At 34.2% G+C, this 16609-nt stretch overlaps 1 protein-coding gene across 2 annotated transcripts; it reads right to left on the reverse strand.

The window, feature by feature from the left end:
- Positions 1-14358: 14358 nt before the first annotated feature.
- Positions 14359-15599, reverse strand: LOC105219083 (uncharacterized). Of its 2 annotated transcripts, none has more exons than XM_054234836.1 (3): positions 15159-15599; positions 14780-14900; positions 14359-14716 (listed from the first exon to the last, which is right to left on the reverse strand). In XM_054234836.1, exons 1-3 carry the CDS (start codon positions 15295-15297, stop codon positions 14464-14466), a joined length of 513 nt encoding a protein of 170 aa, XP_054090811.1. In that variant the 5' UTR covers positions 15298-15599; the 3' UTR covers positions 14359-14463. The 2 variants fall into 2 exon arrangements, with proteins under 2 accessions (XP_054090811.1, XP_011193309.1); XM_011195007.3 differs by having other exon boundaries at positions 15180-15558.
- Positions 15600-16609: the final 1010 nt, after the last annotated feature.

A 16609-nucleotide genomic window follows, 5' to 3' on the forward strand; every position in this document is an offset into this window, starting at 1 on the left:
TAAACGTGACCCATTTTGAATTGTGTCGTTATTTGTGAAAAATATAAATCAATTTCGCCGTCATAAGTCAAATATGTCGTTTTTGTTGAAAAAAATCAATATGAAAAATTTAATTAATTTTGACCAATATCGTTCCAACACAAAAGATGTCGTTCTTTCTGAAAAGAAAACCAACTTCACCCTATGACAATATGTGTTGTAACACAAAATATGTCGTTGTTTCGTAAAAAAAGTATAACTAATTCTTGCATAACTGAGAAGTGTCGTTGAGTTGTGACACTATTCAAGCAAATGAGCGATATATATTATAGATTATTTCTCCAGCTTTTTGGTCTTCGAGAATGACTTCAGTGAAGCGGTACGGTGAGTGTTCGCCTCAAGAAAGCATGTCGATATTGTGTTGATCTGATAATATTGGCTTGTGCAACGATATTGTTTTGGTTTGTGTTCAAGGCAAGTGGGTGATCATACTGAGAACTGTTTCATGAGAACAAGGAGCACATTCTGATAAGGTTATAACAGGAAAGTGATCTCAATACGTTTCATTCATTACAAATTTTAATTAACAAACCGAAAATATATTGATGAATATCAAGATCTTATAAATATATATATATATATTAATCTGTATATGTAAGATTTACGGGAAACCTATAAAGCCACACGTCTTTGCTTAGAACGTATACCTACGAAGTAAACATGGTTGTAAATGTGCACAAGTTACAAGCAACGTCAGCTTATCGACAGAGCTAATCTAAAATCCATTACTGTTTCTGCTGCAAGAATATTCAAGATTAAACGATCGCTTAATTTTGTCAAGATATCTCGCATATTAACAGATATATGCGTTATAAAGTTTGAAAATCCGTATATTAAATATATGGAAGCTAGGGGAAGTGATTCGATTTTACACAATTTGGGCACAAATCGCATTATTAGAACAAAAGGTTCCCTCTAAAGTTCTTTAAATTAAAAACAAGTAAGGAAGGTCTAAGTTCGGGTGTAACCGAACATTTTATACTCTCGCAATTTATTTATTTAACTTAATTAATATTATATAATACACAATTTGACCCAAATATTCGTCATATATATTGTATAAAGTCCATTGAAAGTTGGAAACCCTACTATTAGGTTAGAAGCATCGAGGTCCTCATGTTCGATATATAGGGCCTTGAAAACCTATGGCCCGATTTTGGCGAGTTTTAGAAAGAGACTGCCACACTATAAACGTAGTATTTGTGCAAAGTTCTGCATCGATATCTTCACTAGTGCTTACTTTATGTATTATAAAGTAAACGATTCAGATCGTCTTCAAAGTTCTGGTATGTAGGAAGTAGGCGTGGTTGTGAAGCGATTTGGCCTATTTTTACAACATATTATTGGGAGGTAAGGAAACTATTACAAACCAAGTTTCATTGAAATCGGTCTAGTAGTTCCTGAGATATGGTTTTTGACCCATAAGTGGGCGACGCCACGCCCATTTGCCATTTTGTAAAATGATCTGAGTGTAGCTTTCATCTGCCATTTCTTATGTGAAATTTAGCGTTTCTGACGTTTTTCCTTAGTGAGTTAACCCAGTTTTAGTAATTTTCAACCTAACCTTTGTATGGGAGGTGGGCGTGGTTATTATCCGATTTCAACTATTTTCATGGTGTGTGGTGGGGTACCTAAGAGAATCGACTGCAGAAAGTTTGGTTTATATAGCTTCATTGGTTTGCGAGATATATAGAAATAACCGATTTTGGGGCGGAGCCACGCCCACTTCCCCAAAAAGGTTACATCCAAATATGCCCCTTCTTAGTGTGATCCTTTGTTCCAAATTTTACTGTTATAACTTTATTTATGGCTTAGTTACGACACTTTATGTGCTTTTGGTTTTCGCCATTTTGTGGGCGTGGCAGTGGACCGATTTTGCCCCTCTTGCAACCCTCTCACGGTCCCAAGGAACATGTGTTCCAAGTTTCATTAAGATATCTCAATTTTTACTCAATTTTTACTCAAGACAGACGGACAGACATCCGGATTTCAAATCCACTCGTCATCCTGATCATTTATATATATATAACCCCATATCTAACTCTTTTATTTCTTGGTGACACAAACAACCGTTATGTGAACAAAACTATAATACTCTGTGCAACATGTTGCGAGAGTATAAAAAATTATTCATTGGCACTGAGGTCTTCATGTTCCATGTCTGGGGTCTTGAAAATGTATATTCCGATTTCGATAATTTTTGATATGATACCACACATCTAGTGCAGTATTTGTGTAAAGTTTCGTTCCGGTATCTTCAACGGTTCTTGATTTATAAATTGCAAAGTAAACGAGACGGATGGAATTGAAAATTGAGTTATATGGGTAGTAGGCGTGGTTGTTGAACGATTACATCAGGGTGTCTATAAAATATTCTTCTTCTTCACTTGCGTAGACAACAATAAAATATTATGTAACAAATTTTAATGAAATCGATCGACTAATTCCTGTGATTTGGTTTTAGACCCAATAGTGGGCGACGCCACGCCCATTTTAACCGTGTTATAAAATGTGAGTGCAGCTTTTCTCTGCATTTCTTCATGAAATTTCGTGTCTCAAATTATTGATTGATTTTCGTTAGTATTTTAATTTCATTTGGCTTTCCCTATAATCAACAAATTAATTTCACATATTCCAGAGGTCTGTGTGGCAATATTTGACTGCACACACTTACTTCGCCCTACTTGTACATAGAACCATATACTTACTGCGCTCACACTGTCTGACGACCAAACATGTCAACATGTCCTCAATTTGTGTGCAACATGTCGTTATATTTTCATTCGCATTAAGCAAGCACATTTCCACACACACACACATAGACACAGCTAGATACGAGTAGTTGATCTCATATAGTTTTATGCGAAATCAAGTTTTCCTAACTCTTCTTCTTCATACATTACGATAAGCACCATTTTGTTTCTTTTTCTCTACTTTTAGCCGGAGCTTAACTGGATTTCGATTACTTTCTGCTACTTTTTTTTGTGATTGTGTGTTTTTGGGCATCTTAGTCGTTAGTTTTTAGTATAATAATGTTAAATTGATGTACTTATAATACTTATATAAGTATATACCTCATCTATGGGTAGATAATCCCGCGATGGTTCTATGGTTGTAGAGATGGGTGATCTGCGGTGATTTTGTTGTTGTTTGTGATGATCCGGCGTTGGCGCCTCCGTCCGTGGTTTTTTTTCCTTCTTTTTCTGTTGCGTTCTTAATCTTATTGTAATATTTTTTTCACTTATTAAATTAATTTTCACTTTTTTGTACATTACTTTTTCACTATATGTAAAAATATTCTATAATTTTCCGTACGCAAATTACGCATCTTCCTCTAAGTCGGAAAAATTTGAAATGACGCGTCAAATTTTTGGGAAAAAATGTTGTGACAAAAGAGACTAGAGAGAGAGAGCGCGAAATGAAAAAAACAACTCAGAGTAGTGTTTTTAGGGGTGGGTTTTGCCAATTCATTTTTCGAGTAATGCCTCGTTGCATTACAAATCATTAGCGAAAAGACTAATTACTAGTAATGCATGAAATCGCTAGTAGTTTTAGCGCTCTAGTAATCGCTTGACACCAGCCGAACTACTGGGTCGGTTTTGCCTATCTACAATACAATCTCATATTGCTAATTGTAACGTGTACGAAGTTTTATTAACCCTCTCATGTCCGAATTAAAATGGGCGGAGCTCACATTTTTTTTGGACAGATATATATTAGTCTTAACTCAAATATGAAGTGATAGCAATTTCAAAGTTAACCCTCTCATGTCCGAATTAAAATGGGCGGAGCTCACATTTTTTTAGGACAGATATATATTAGTCTTAACTCAAATATGAAGTGATAGCAATTTCAAAGTCCTATGTATCCTGGTTAATGAGTTACAGAATGTTGCTTATAGGCACAAATTAAATTGTTATAAATAAACTAAACACTTATCTCATGACTATTTTTTTTAAATAACTCTCTTATCTTTATTCGCGAAACCGCTTTTGACAATTCCACTCTGCGGAGAACGTGAATACGTGCATAGCTCATAATAGAAAATAATAGGCAACATTGGTCATGAAAGGGTTAAGTTATCTAGATTTCAATTAAAATTATCACTTGACCGAATAACCGAATGGGCGGGCGGATGGACATTGCTATTTAAATTTGAAATATGAACTATCCTATACTTTTAAGTTGGTCCAAACAGCAGACGTGTGCAAAATTTCAATAAAAACGGTTCAGTAGTTAGGCGCCAATCCCGGACAAACAACTTGATATATATGTTATAGACAATTTTTATATATCGCTCATTTGCTTGAATAGTGTCACAACTCAAAAAAGTCGATTTTTCAGGAGAGCGATTTAAAGTTTTTAATTGTCTCTCATTTAGCAAATATAGAAAAATGCCATCAGTTTATTGGCAAATCTAGTGGCCTGTAATATATTAAATACAATGTTGAGCATAAATGGACCAAATAGAGTACACTAATGCTTTTTCTTGGGTATAAACGTGACCCATTTTGAATTGTGTCGTTATTTGTGAAAAATATAAATCAATTTCGCCGTCATAAGTCAAATATGTCGTTTTTGTTGAAAAAAATCAATATGAAAAATTTAATTAATTTTGACCAATATCGTTCCAACACAAAAGATGTCGTTCTTTCTGAAAAGAAAACCAACTTCACCCTATGACAATATGTGTTGTAACACAAAATATGTCGTTGTTTCGTAAAAAAAGTATAACTAATTCTTGCATAACTGAGAAGTGTCGTTGAGTTGTGACACTATTCAAGCAAATGAGCGATATATATTATAGATTATTTCTCCAGCTTTTTGGTCTTCGAGAATGACTTCAGTGAAGCGGTACGGTGAGTGTTCGCCTCAAGAAAGCATGTCGATATTGTGTTGATCTGATAATATTGGCTTGTGCAACGATATTGTTTTGGTTTGTGTTCAAGGCAAGTGGGTGATCATACTGAGAACTGTTTCATGAGAACAAGGAGCACATTCTGATAAGGTTATAACAGGAAAGTGATCTCAATACGTTTCATTCATTACAAATTTTAATTAACAAACCGAAAATATATTGATGAATATCAAGATCTTATAAATATATATATATATATTAATCTGTATATGTAAGATTTACGGGAAACCTATAAAGCCACACGTCTTTGCTTAGAACGTATACCTACGAAGTAAACATGGTTGTAAATGTGCACAAGTTACAAGCAACGTCAGCTTATCGACAGAGCTAATCTAAAATCCATTACTGTTTCTGCTGCAAGAATATTCAAGATTAAACGATCGCTTAATTTTGTCAAGATATCTCGCATATTAACAGATATATGCGTTATAAAGTTTGAAAATCCGTATATTAAATATATGGAAGCTAGGGGAAGTGATTCGATTTTACACAATTTGGGCACAAATCGCATTATTAGAACAAAAGGTTCCCTCTAAAGTTCTTTAAATTAAAAACAAGTAAGGAAGGTCTAAGTTCGGGTGTAACCGAACATTTTATACTCTCGCAATTTATTTATTTAACTTAATTAATATTATATAATACACAATTTGACCCAAATATTCGTCATATATATTGTATAAAGTCCATTGAAAGTTGGAAACCCTACTATTAGGTTAGAAGCATCGAGGTCCTCATGTTCGATATATAGGGCCTTGAAAACCTATGGCCCGATTTTGGCGAGTTTTAGAAAGAGACTGCCACACTATAAACGTAGTATTTGTGCAAAGTTCTGCATCGATATCTTCACTAGTGCTTACTTTATGTATTATAAAGTAAACGATTCAGATCGTCTTCAAAGTTCTGGTATGTAGGAAGTAGGCGTGGTTGTGAAGCGATTTGGCCTATTTTTACAACATATTATTGGGAGGTAAGGAAACTATTACAAACCAAGTTTCATTGAAATCGGTCTAGTAGTTCCTGAGATATGGTTTTTGACCCATAAGTGGGCGACGCCACGCCCATTTGCCATTTTGTAAAATGATCTGAGTGTAGCTTTCATCTGCCATTTCTTATGTGAAATTTAGCGTTTCTGACGTTTTTCCTTAGTGAGTTAACCCAGTTTTAGTAATTTTCAACCTAACCTTTGTATGGGAGGTGGGCGTGGTTATTATCCGATTTCAACTATTTTCATGGTGTGTGGTGGGGTACCTAAGAGAATCGACTGCAGAAAGTTTGGTTTATATAGCTTCATTGGTTTGCGAGATATATAGAAATAACCGATTTTGGGGCGGAGCCACGCCCACTTCCCCAAAAAGGTTACATCCAAATATGCCCCTTCTTAGTGTGATCCTTTGTTCCAAATTTTACTGTTATAACTTTATTTATGGCTTAGTTACGACACTTTATGTGCTTTTGGTTTTCGCCATTTTGTGGGCGTGGCAGTGGACCGATTTTGCCCCTCTTGCAACCCTCTCACGGTCCCAAGGAACATGTGTTCCAAGTTTCATTAAGATATCTCAATTTTTACTCAATTTTTACTCAAGACAGACGGACAGACATCCGGATTTCAAATCCACTCGTCATCCTGATCATTTATATATATATAACCCCATATCTAACTCTTTTATTTCTTGGTGACACAAACAACCGTTATGTGAACAAAACTATAATACTCTGTGCAACATGTTGCGAGAGTATAAAAAATTATTCATTGGCACTGAGGTCTTCATGTTCCATGTCTGGGGTCTTGAAAATGTATATTCCGATTTCGATAATTTTTGATATGATACCACACATCTAGTGCAGTATTTGTGTAAAGTTTCGTTCCGGTATCTTCAACGGTTCTTGATTTATAAATTGCAAAGTAAACGAGACGGATTGAATTGAAAATTGAGTTATATGGGTAGTAGGCGTGGTTGTTGAACGATTACATCAGGGTGTCTATAAAATATTCTTCTTCTTCACTTGCGTAGACAACAATAAAATATTATGTAACAAATTTTAATGAAATCGATCGACTAATTCCTGTGATTTGGTTTTAGACCCAATAGTGGGCGACGCCACGCCCATTTTAACCGTGTTATAAAATGTGAGTGCAGCTTTTCTCTGCATTTCTTCATGAAATTTCGTGTCTCAAATTATTGATTGATTTTCGTTAGTATTTTAATTTCATTTGGCTTTCCCTATAATCAACAAATTAATTTCACATATTCCAGAGGTCTGTGTGGCAATATTTGACTGCACACACTTACTTCGCCCTACTTGTACATAGAACCATATACTTACTGCGCTCACACTGTCTGACGACCAAACATGTCAACATGTCCTCAATTTGTGTGCAACATGTCGTTATATTTTCATTCGCATTAAGCAAGCACATTTCCACACACACACACATAGACACAGCTAGATACGAGTAGTTGATCTCATATAGTTTTATGCGAAATCAAGTTTTCCTAACTCTTCTTCTTCATACATTACGATAAGCACCATTTTGTTTCTTTTTCTCTACTTTTAGCCGGAGCTTAACTGGATTTCGATTACTTTCTGCTACTTTTTTTTGTGATTGTGTGTTTTTGGGCATCTTAGTCGTTGTATATTCAATAAATTGTGATGTGCTGTGCCTTAGAGTGGAAAATTAGATTTTTTGTTCCAGCTTATTTGCACACATGCACATATATCTGTACACATTTAAGCTATGCTTACATGTTAGCTTAACGTATATCCAAACTTACATGCTACATATATAAATATGTGTGTCATATATTCGTATATAATCCGCAACTGTGGTCAGTAATGATGAGCCATTTGCCAACATGTATGTCGAGTTTTATATGGGTTTATACGTTAGGGTGGTACTTAAGAAAAAGTATTATAAGAGGAAAATATATAAACATTTGCACTGAAATTTTAATGGAGTCCAAGTTGTTAAAGTTTTAGTCTCTTGAAAGTTCACAAATTAGTCTCAATTTAAGTTCTACCCGACAACCCATTGTGCCATTGCGATACGGAGGTCCTGGAAATATATATGTATATATAGGATCACTCTAATAAAGTTCAAATTCTTATAACTTTGCAGCTAAGTATTGATATGAGGAGGTACTTCACTCCCTTAGATTTAGGAAAAACACTATAAATAGCTGCAACTAAAAATGGCTCAGGAGTTACGAGTTGACGTTAAACTGATTATGTTGAGTTATTGATAAAAGTATTATTGAATAAATTATTATTTCAAAATAATCACCAAGATGCGCAATATTTTTTAGCTGATTAATTATTAATATGTTTCCTAAACGTTTAATAAGATATCTAACTTCTTCAAATTTCAACTAACTTTAATCCATTTGAATCAGAAACTAATATTATAATTCGTTGACAGATTCATTCATGGCAACGTGCTCATATGCGCAGCAAATGTCACATATGTCCACGTCAAGCATACAAACATACACAGTCGTTTTTACAGCCCACAGCTTTTACTGGAAATCCTTGTGGTATATACTCGTTGACATGGTTCGTTCCATTAGCCCTATGGTTTCGGTTACATATTGGTCAGTAATTTCATTATCTTTCACGAATGCATCAGCTTGCGCTTTCGCTTTGCCTGTCATATCCAACTCTGCGCGTAAATATGCTGGCAGCTATCTCTTGTGGAGTGACGGTTGCCCTTTGGCGAACTGACATTCATTAGCAGAAGCGCAGTTAAAAAGTGTATTTTACAATTTTATTATGCTCACGGATTGGCAGTGATAGGGTATTATGCTTTTTATATTACTTATTTGTATGTGATATTCACGAGGTAACTAATTGACCAGATATCACAAAAATATGTTTCTTTTGTTCCATGATGAGCTCTCTACTTCCAAATTAAAGGTTGAGTATTGATTTTTAAGATCTAAAAGAAATATATTTCAAAGTTGTGCAAAAAGCGAATTTATTTGCTTGTTATAATTTTGCTTAATTAGCGACGTTTAATGTTAATAGCCCTTTCCCATAGAAGCTAATTGATCAATTAAACGGCTATTGCTCGATTAAAGTGTTCATTCAGATCGATTTACCATGCAAAATAAAATCAGATTTTTCCAGTTATTTTTTAATCGAATTTTAATTGAGTTGCAAATGAAATGAAAAAGAACTTATTTGTAATTACTCGACGACAGATGTAGCTATTGGAATAGCTGTTGAAACTTACCAAATTCTTATGAAAAGCAAAAACAAAAATGCATAACAGCTGATCGATTATCGAGTAGCCAGCAGTGTGAAGGGATTGATCAATTAGTTTGGCTGTGCGTATGAAACACTTTAATACATATTTTTTATGTAATCTCTACAATTTGGTTTCGTTCTGATATCCCATTCCTTACCTGTTGTTATATACCGCTACCAACCGGCTCTTATTTGATAAATATAACGACAATTTTTAATTGAGTTAAAAACGAGCGCAATTTAATAAAACGAGATGTTTTTTAATATTTATTTCAGTTGTAAAAGCATGTGCCATTTGGCTTGCAATACATCACATTGGTCATCTACGATATCAGCTTATTTAATTTGTAGCACATACGCTTTTCATACCGCTAGTCATATATATTTATGGTTGAATAAGCGTTTTTTTTAGAACAACCGTTTCGCTTAGTATGGAAGGAAATACCTCAGCGCATTTATATATAGTTATATACATATATTTAACTATAAATAAAATATGCCAGAACTGAAAGCACACAGCTAAGAAATCTATTTTCATATTGCTAAATATAAATAGATGAGTAGGATCTTTTGACTTTTTGTTGCAAATCGGCAAAGTAGCTATCTTGAGTATATTTATGGAAAGATTTTGTACCCACAGAGCTTTAATTAAATAGAAATTTTTTAAATCTTAAAATCTCCACTAATGCTCAGCAAAATGTAAGCTGCTTAAATGCAATCTCCACCAACATACAATACAAAATGTACAACTTCTATGGTTACAGCTAAATTTAGATTGAAATAATTAGAAACATTTCGCTCATTAATGCTCGGGTTAATACATTCATCAACAGCAGCCACGTGTTTGAATCAATTCACCTACACTGCTTAAAGCTGAGATGAAGATATTTGAGAGGTAGCTTAATAAACTAGAAATTCGACACTTTGGCTTATAAGGAAATATCAGCGAATAAAATAAATTGAAGAAACAAATATAACTATATTTGTAATAAAGACTCATACCAATTTCAAGCATAATTATGTTAAAAATGCTGCAAAAATCCGCATTCCCTCCCCACTGAGAGCAATTAAAAATTGCAATTACTAAGAAAATTAAAATGCTCAATAATCCATAAGAGAATCAATGAGCCATAAATTAGTAGCAACACTTGCAACAAAGGCCATGAAAGGAAGCGTCTACTCCGCATTATTGACAAGGAAAACAAGTGAAGGTCTTTGAAATGATATGAAGCGTTAATAAGTATGCCACAAACATATTTTGGACTCAATTGCATTTAAAACCTGTAAGTATTTTTCCTTTTTTATTTGCGTGAACTCGGACAGCCACAAGCCTCTTTTGAGTTTAACTTTACACCACGACCGCGACCGTTTTCGCTGGATATTGTTGTATGTGATCCATTTTTCGTCGCCAGTCACCATACGCTTCAAAAATGGGTCGAGTTCGCTCCATTTTAGCAGCATATCGCAGGCGTTGATTCGGTTCAGAAGGAAGGTGCCGCATGATTTGACGCAAACCCAAATATCAAGCTCTTTTGTGTATCCAGCCTTCTGCAGATGGTTTAAAATGGTTTGGTGACTAACTCCCTTCTCCTGAGCGATGTCACGAGAAGCCATATGACGGTCTAACTCGATGTTTTCCACGATTTGATAATTACACGCCATGATTACACGTCAATAACTGTTGAACGCAATATCCAGACTAATCATGCAAATCGTCGTTTTATATATTATACATGACCGCGAAATTCAAAAGACAAAAAGGCGGAGGGAGTTATTTACACGTAATATTAACTAGAGCGTATTTACTTCCAAAGAAATAACAACAACACTAATAATATAAATTCTTATATAAATTGAAAATCAAAGTAAATATGGCATGGCGGCTCTGTGGGCAACTCAATGCCGTATAAACATCACATGTCAAGAGAAACCTGCATTACTCATATTCTCTTTTGCATGCCCCTTCCTCTGCTCTTTACATCAAGTTCCAAGAAACCACGCAACGAAAACTTACTTTACAGAAATATCTGCACTTGCGGTGAACAATGCAATGCCGAGAGTGTTGCAAAAGTAGTTAACTGTGGAAAAATTTAAAGTTTTAGCAACACTCAGAAAATTCATATCAGAAGCGGTTTTATTAATTACAGGAATGTAATATGAACTTTTCACGTGGTGCAGTAAAGTTTCGCATAGAAATTTCACACACAAACGTACCTCGTACTTATGCGAGCAAACTTTAGTAAAAATCCACTGGTAATAATTACATGTGTAGGCATGGTATGGAAATGCGGAATTTTTGTGGCAAATGTGTAGATTTACAACTATTACACTCAACTATGAGGAAGACATACTCAAAGTATGTAGAAATATGGCACGTGTGTATGTACATATACTTGCATATTTTTGAGAACAGTGGCGACCCCGTAAGAAATTTGACGACAGAAGACTAGAAAAATTATTTTTTTATTGTTTAGACTTAATTCTAATTTTGTTAATTTTTTACAAATACAATGTAATTTTGAGAGACTTTAAGCATATTTTTATACTGTCGCAACAAAAGTTCATAATGTTTGTAAGTCATAAAACTAAACGAGTTAGATATAAGGTTATATATACCAAAGGGATCAGGGTGACGAGTAAAGTTCAAATCCGGATGTCTGTCTGTCCGTCTGTCCGTCTGTCCGTCCGTGCAACTTGAGTAAAAATTGAGATATCTTAATGAAACTTGGAACACGTGTTCCTTGGCACCATAAGAAGGTTAAGTTCGAAGATGGGCGGAATCGGATCACTGCCACGCACACAAAATGGCGATAACCAAAAACACATAAAGAGCTATAACTAAGCCATAAATAAAGTTATGAAAATAAAGTTTGGAACATAGGATCGCATTAGGGAGGGGCACATTTGAATGTAATTTTTTTGGAAAGGGTGTGACCCCGCCCCCAAATAGGTTTTTTGAATATATCTTGCAAGCTAATAAAGCTATATAATCCAAACTTTCTGCAGTCGTTTCTTTTAGCCGTTTCCTTATACAGCCCAAAAATGACAGAAATCGGATAATAACCACGCCCACCTTCCATACAAAGGTTAGGTTGAAAATGACTAAAAGTGCGTTAACTCACTAACGAGAAACGTCAGAAACACCAAATTTTACGTAAGAAATGGCAGAAGGAAGTTGCACTGAGATTTTTTTACAAAATGGAAAATGGGCGTGGCATCGTCCACTTATGGGTCAAAAACCATATCTCAAGAACTACTCAACAGATTTCAATGAAATTCGGTATATAATATTTTCTTGACACCCTGATGACACTGGTGGAACATGGGCTAAATCGGTTCACAACTACGCCTACTTCCCATATAACTCAATTTTGAATCCTTCTGATTCATTCACTTTATAAGGTATACGTAAGGGACCGATAAAGATAGCAAAATAAAACTTTACACAAATACTGTATTTGAGTTGTGACATCACTTGTGGAAAAATTGTCAAAATCGTACCATGACTTTTCAAGGCCCCTGATATCAAACATGAAAAACTCAGTGCCTAACGGTAATTTATCACCGAAAATATAGGTAAATCTCTAAATAAATTGCGAGAGTATAAAATGTTCGGTTGCACCCGAACTTAGCCTTTCCTTACTTCTTTTAAGTTACTAGTTACCAGTATCCTTTCCGTGGAAATAAATCAATCATAAGCAAATGTTGTCCTTTCCTTGCTGGGTTCTCTATACTTAAGTGTTGATAATTGCCTGAAAAACTTTCTCCTTCATAGAATACAATCATACATATGCATTGCTCACGCAATTGAAAAGGTGCATAACATAACTAACTTTGCACTTGATTATGCTGCTTACTGTATATATATTTGTAAAAGTATGTATATAAAAGTACAGTTAATTGTAGCAAAAAGGAATTCTTCAAACTACAAAAACCACATTCTAAATCGCTAATAAAAGACCATAAACTCTAAAAAAACTATAATACATATTGTAACACTCTTATGAAGTTAAAAAAATTCCTGGAAATAATATTAGTTAGAGGAATAGTTCATAGACCAATATGTAAATTTTATTCGTAATCGATATGGATATGGAGATATGGATAAGTCATACATAAAGTTCATTTGGTGCAAATGTTTGGATGTAATTTTTTTTGGGAAAGTGGTCGTGGCACCACTTTTTAAAGATATATCGTAAACTACTAAAGCTATAACAACCATAATCTCTAGAGTAGTTTTCTTCAGGTACTTCATTAGACACACCAAAAGTGGAGGAAATCGGATAATAACCACGCCTTCTACCCATTAAAAAGTTATGTTGAAAACCTATAATGGGCGTGGCTCCGCCCACTTATGGAACAAAAACCATATCTCAGAAACTATTTGACCAATTTTGATAAAATTCGGTTCATTACATTTCCATGTCATCGCAATTGTACAGTTTGAAGATGGACGTAATCGGTATACAACCACGCCCATTTTACTTATAACACAATTTTGAAACCCATTTAATTCGTTCACTTAGCAATCTATAAATAAAGCATCAGTGAAGGTATCGGAACATAACTTTGCACAAATATTGCGTTTCTGATGTGACATCACCCATCTTAAAATCATCGAAATCTGGCTAAAAAATTTCAAAACCCCAGAAACCGAACATGAGGACATCAGTGCTTTTGACCTATTTTTTACAGAAATAATCCTTAAAACTCTCAGATATTATAAAAATATTTAAAAGAGATCTATTTTTTCTATAACAGATACCCAGATACAACAGATATGGGTTAATATGTGATATATTATATATATATGTATAAACTGTGATATAATGTACCTTGGTGGTAAAAATGAGTACAAAAGGTCATCCCCCATATACTATATGTAATTAGCGATTCTCATTATTCTAGTGAACTTTATGCCGAATATATGATCGAATTGTGTGGTATTTTAATAACAATAAATAAATAACTTGCGAGAGTATAAAATTTTCTTACTTGTTATAATATAAATTAATCAGATCAACAACAAAGATACTAATTTAATGTCACTTCTTTTCCGATTCTCCCACACAGGACACTATTTGAACCAATCGTTTTTAAATTTTTTGAGCCACCTCCACGCTGCTAATGAGTGTTATAAGTAAAATTCATTATAATTTCCTTCACAGTCTAAATTTTCGTTTATTAATAATTTCATAGTGCAATCGTTAAATAAAATGCGCGATTATGCAAAAAAAAAATTGCAAAATTACTTTTCGCACTTAAATTTCAAACTGTGTAATAACACCCGCACCTGGTACATTACCCCTGACTGGGCCAACACTGAAAATCTGCTTTATGTCCTGTTTTATCATAGTGCCATACTGATTGTAGGTACGTATCTCTTCTGTACGTTCCTTTTCGCTAACGGCAATCTTTCTGCACACGAACAGTGGACAACAATGTGGATAGTTGAGGAATTCATTGCCTGGCGGCACAGAACTGCAATTACCCTCCAATTTGGGTACTTCACAACTATAAGAAATATTAGTTTAGCTTTAAAGACGGACTAGAGTATACAGCGTATAAAGCACATACCTATCCTCCCATAGCTGCAGTGTGCCCAAGCACTGAACGCGTATGCACCGGCCCGGGCGTGTGAAGGAGTCGCCGATGTAGAGCTCGCGTCCGGTTTCGGCATCCGTGCATTGGCCGTAAGCTGAAATTGATGGATTTATTTTGGTAGAGTTTAACTTAATACGCAATTATTGTACAAAAATGTTATTTATATACGGGCAGAAAAATATGCTGTGATTTTTTAAATTATGAAAAAGATAATAATATATGAATTTTCAACAAATTTTAAAAATTTGTAGATATTTGTATACAAAAGCGCTTCCAATTTTACAACAATATATTTCTACATATGTATATACACATAATTATCGGCTGCAATGTGAGACGAAAAAAACATAACTTTTTGTATACAAGTACATACAGCGATAAGACGGGCTCGCCAACGTCGCAGGCCATGCGCAAGCAGCCCATAAGAGCAACAACAATCCAAAACAGCAACAATGCCGAGTGGACGACAAATGTGACCCACGTGACATCATGTATACAAGCTTTAAGTGTCTTTATTATTATAAGCAATTGCTTTTCTTCTATCACACTTCACTTGCGGTTCGTGACTAATTTCATTCGCAATCTATGCGCGCGTACATTTTGGTTGAACTTGAATTTAATCAATGCATTAAATAAGTAATCTATTTAGTTTAATCACTCTTTGTATTTAGATTTAGAAAGCTCGTGCAAGCGCTACGTACGCAGTGTTTTCGCAAATGTCAAAACGCGACTGCGGCTTCGGCACGCCAGCAGCTCAAATAATACGCAAAACGGAGACTGCTTGGCATCCGTGGTGCTCGCGAATATGTTATTTGTTTGTTTTATTTTTCCCAAAATAAAAAAAAAAATATTTAATCAATTCTCAATTTGCAAATAAACAGAGTATTTATTTAAAGCCACAGCAGTGGTCAGTAACACTAAAATAAATTACTATTATTATTTTTATCAAAAAAGTCTTTATTTTTCAAAAAATTGCAAAATAAAATAATATATATTTTCTTTTCATTTTTTTTATTTATTTATATGAACAATAACTTTTACAGTAAACTCAAAGTAAATAAAAGTACAACCAATATCAATAATAAATAAAAGTACAAACAATATCTGACATATTCTTATTATAATTTGGTTAATTTTCTGTAATCTTGTAATAACGAACAAATACATATCAGCACTATGCTTCATGAAGATTTTATACGCATAAAATGTTTCCGTAGATAATTTTTTTAACACAGTGTAGTGCATGCTAAGCTTCCTCTCTCTGTTCTCTGTTTTCTTTGCACTCAAACGATGGCCTGAAATGATATTTGTGAAATAATGCTTATCAGCTGTCACTCGTGTGCATATGTATGTGTTTCTGTAATTAACTCTACGTTTATGCTCATTCAATCCAATCAATTAGGTTGAGCAAACTGTTTTGTCTCTCGCAACATGTTACACAGAGTAAAAGAGTTCACATAATGATTGCTTGATACACGGTTCTATACATGTTAGTCTTTAGGATGATGAGATTCCCAATTCCATACATTTTTATTATTCAAAAATAAATATACCAACTATTAATAAGGTTTTACCATTATCAGTATATATATATGGTAATGAAACAGTTATTCCAAATATAAACATTATAATGAATTTTGTCTTATACGTTGATTTTTTCTGATAATTAAACAAACCGAAAAATTCGAACCAACCTACGATTGTAGAGGAAAATTTGTCTGTTGACAACAACAATTTTAGAAAAACTATTTCCTCATGATCATTGCTTGTACGCTTTGATACTGAAACTAACAATACTAGCGG

Source organism: Zeugodacus cucurbitae, chromosome 2, assembly GCF_028554725.1.
Source record: "Zeugodacus cucurbitae isolate PBARC_wt_2022May chromosome 2, idZeuCucr1.2, whole genome shotgun sequence".
Classification (NCBI taxonomy): Eukaryota; Metazoa; Arthropoda; class Insecta; order Diptera; family Tephritidae; genus Zeugodacus; species Zeugodacus cucurbitae.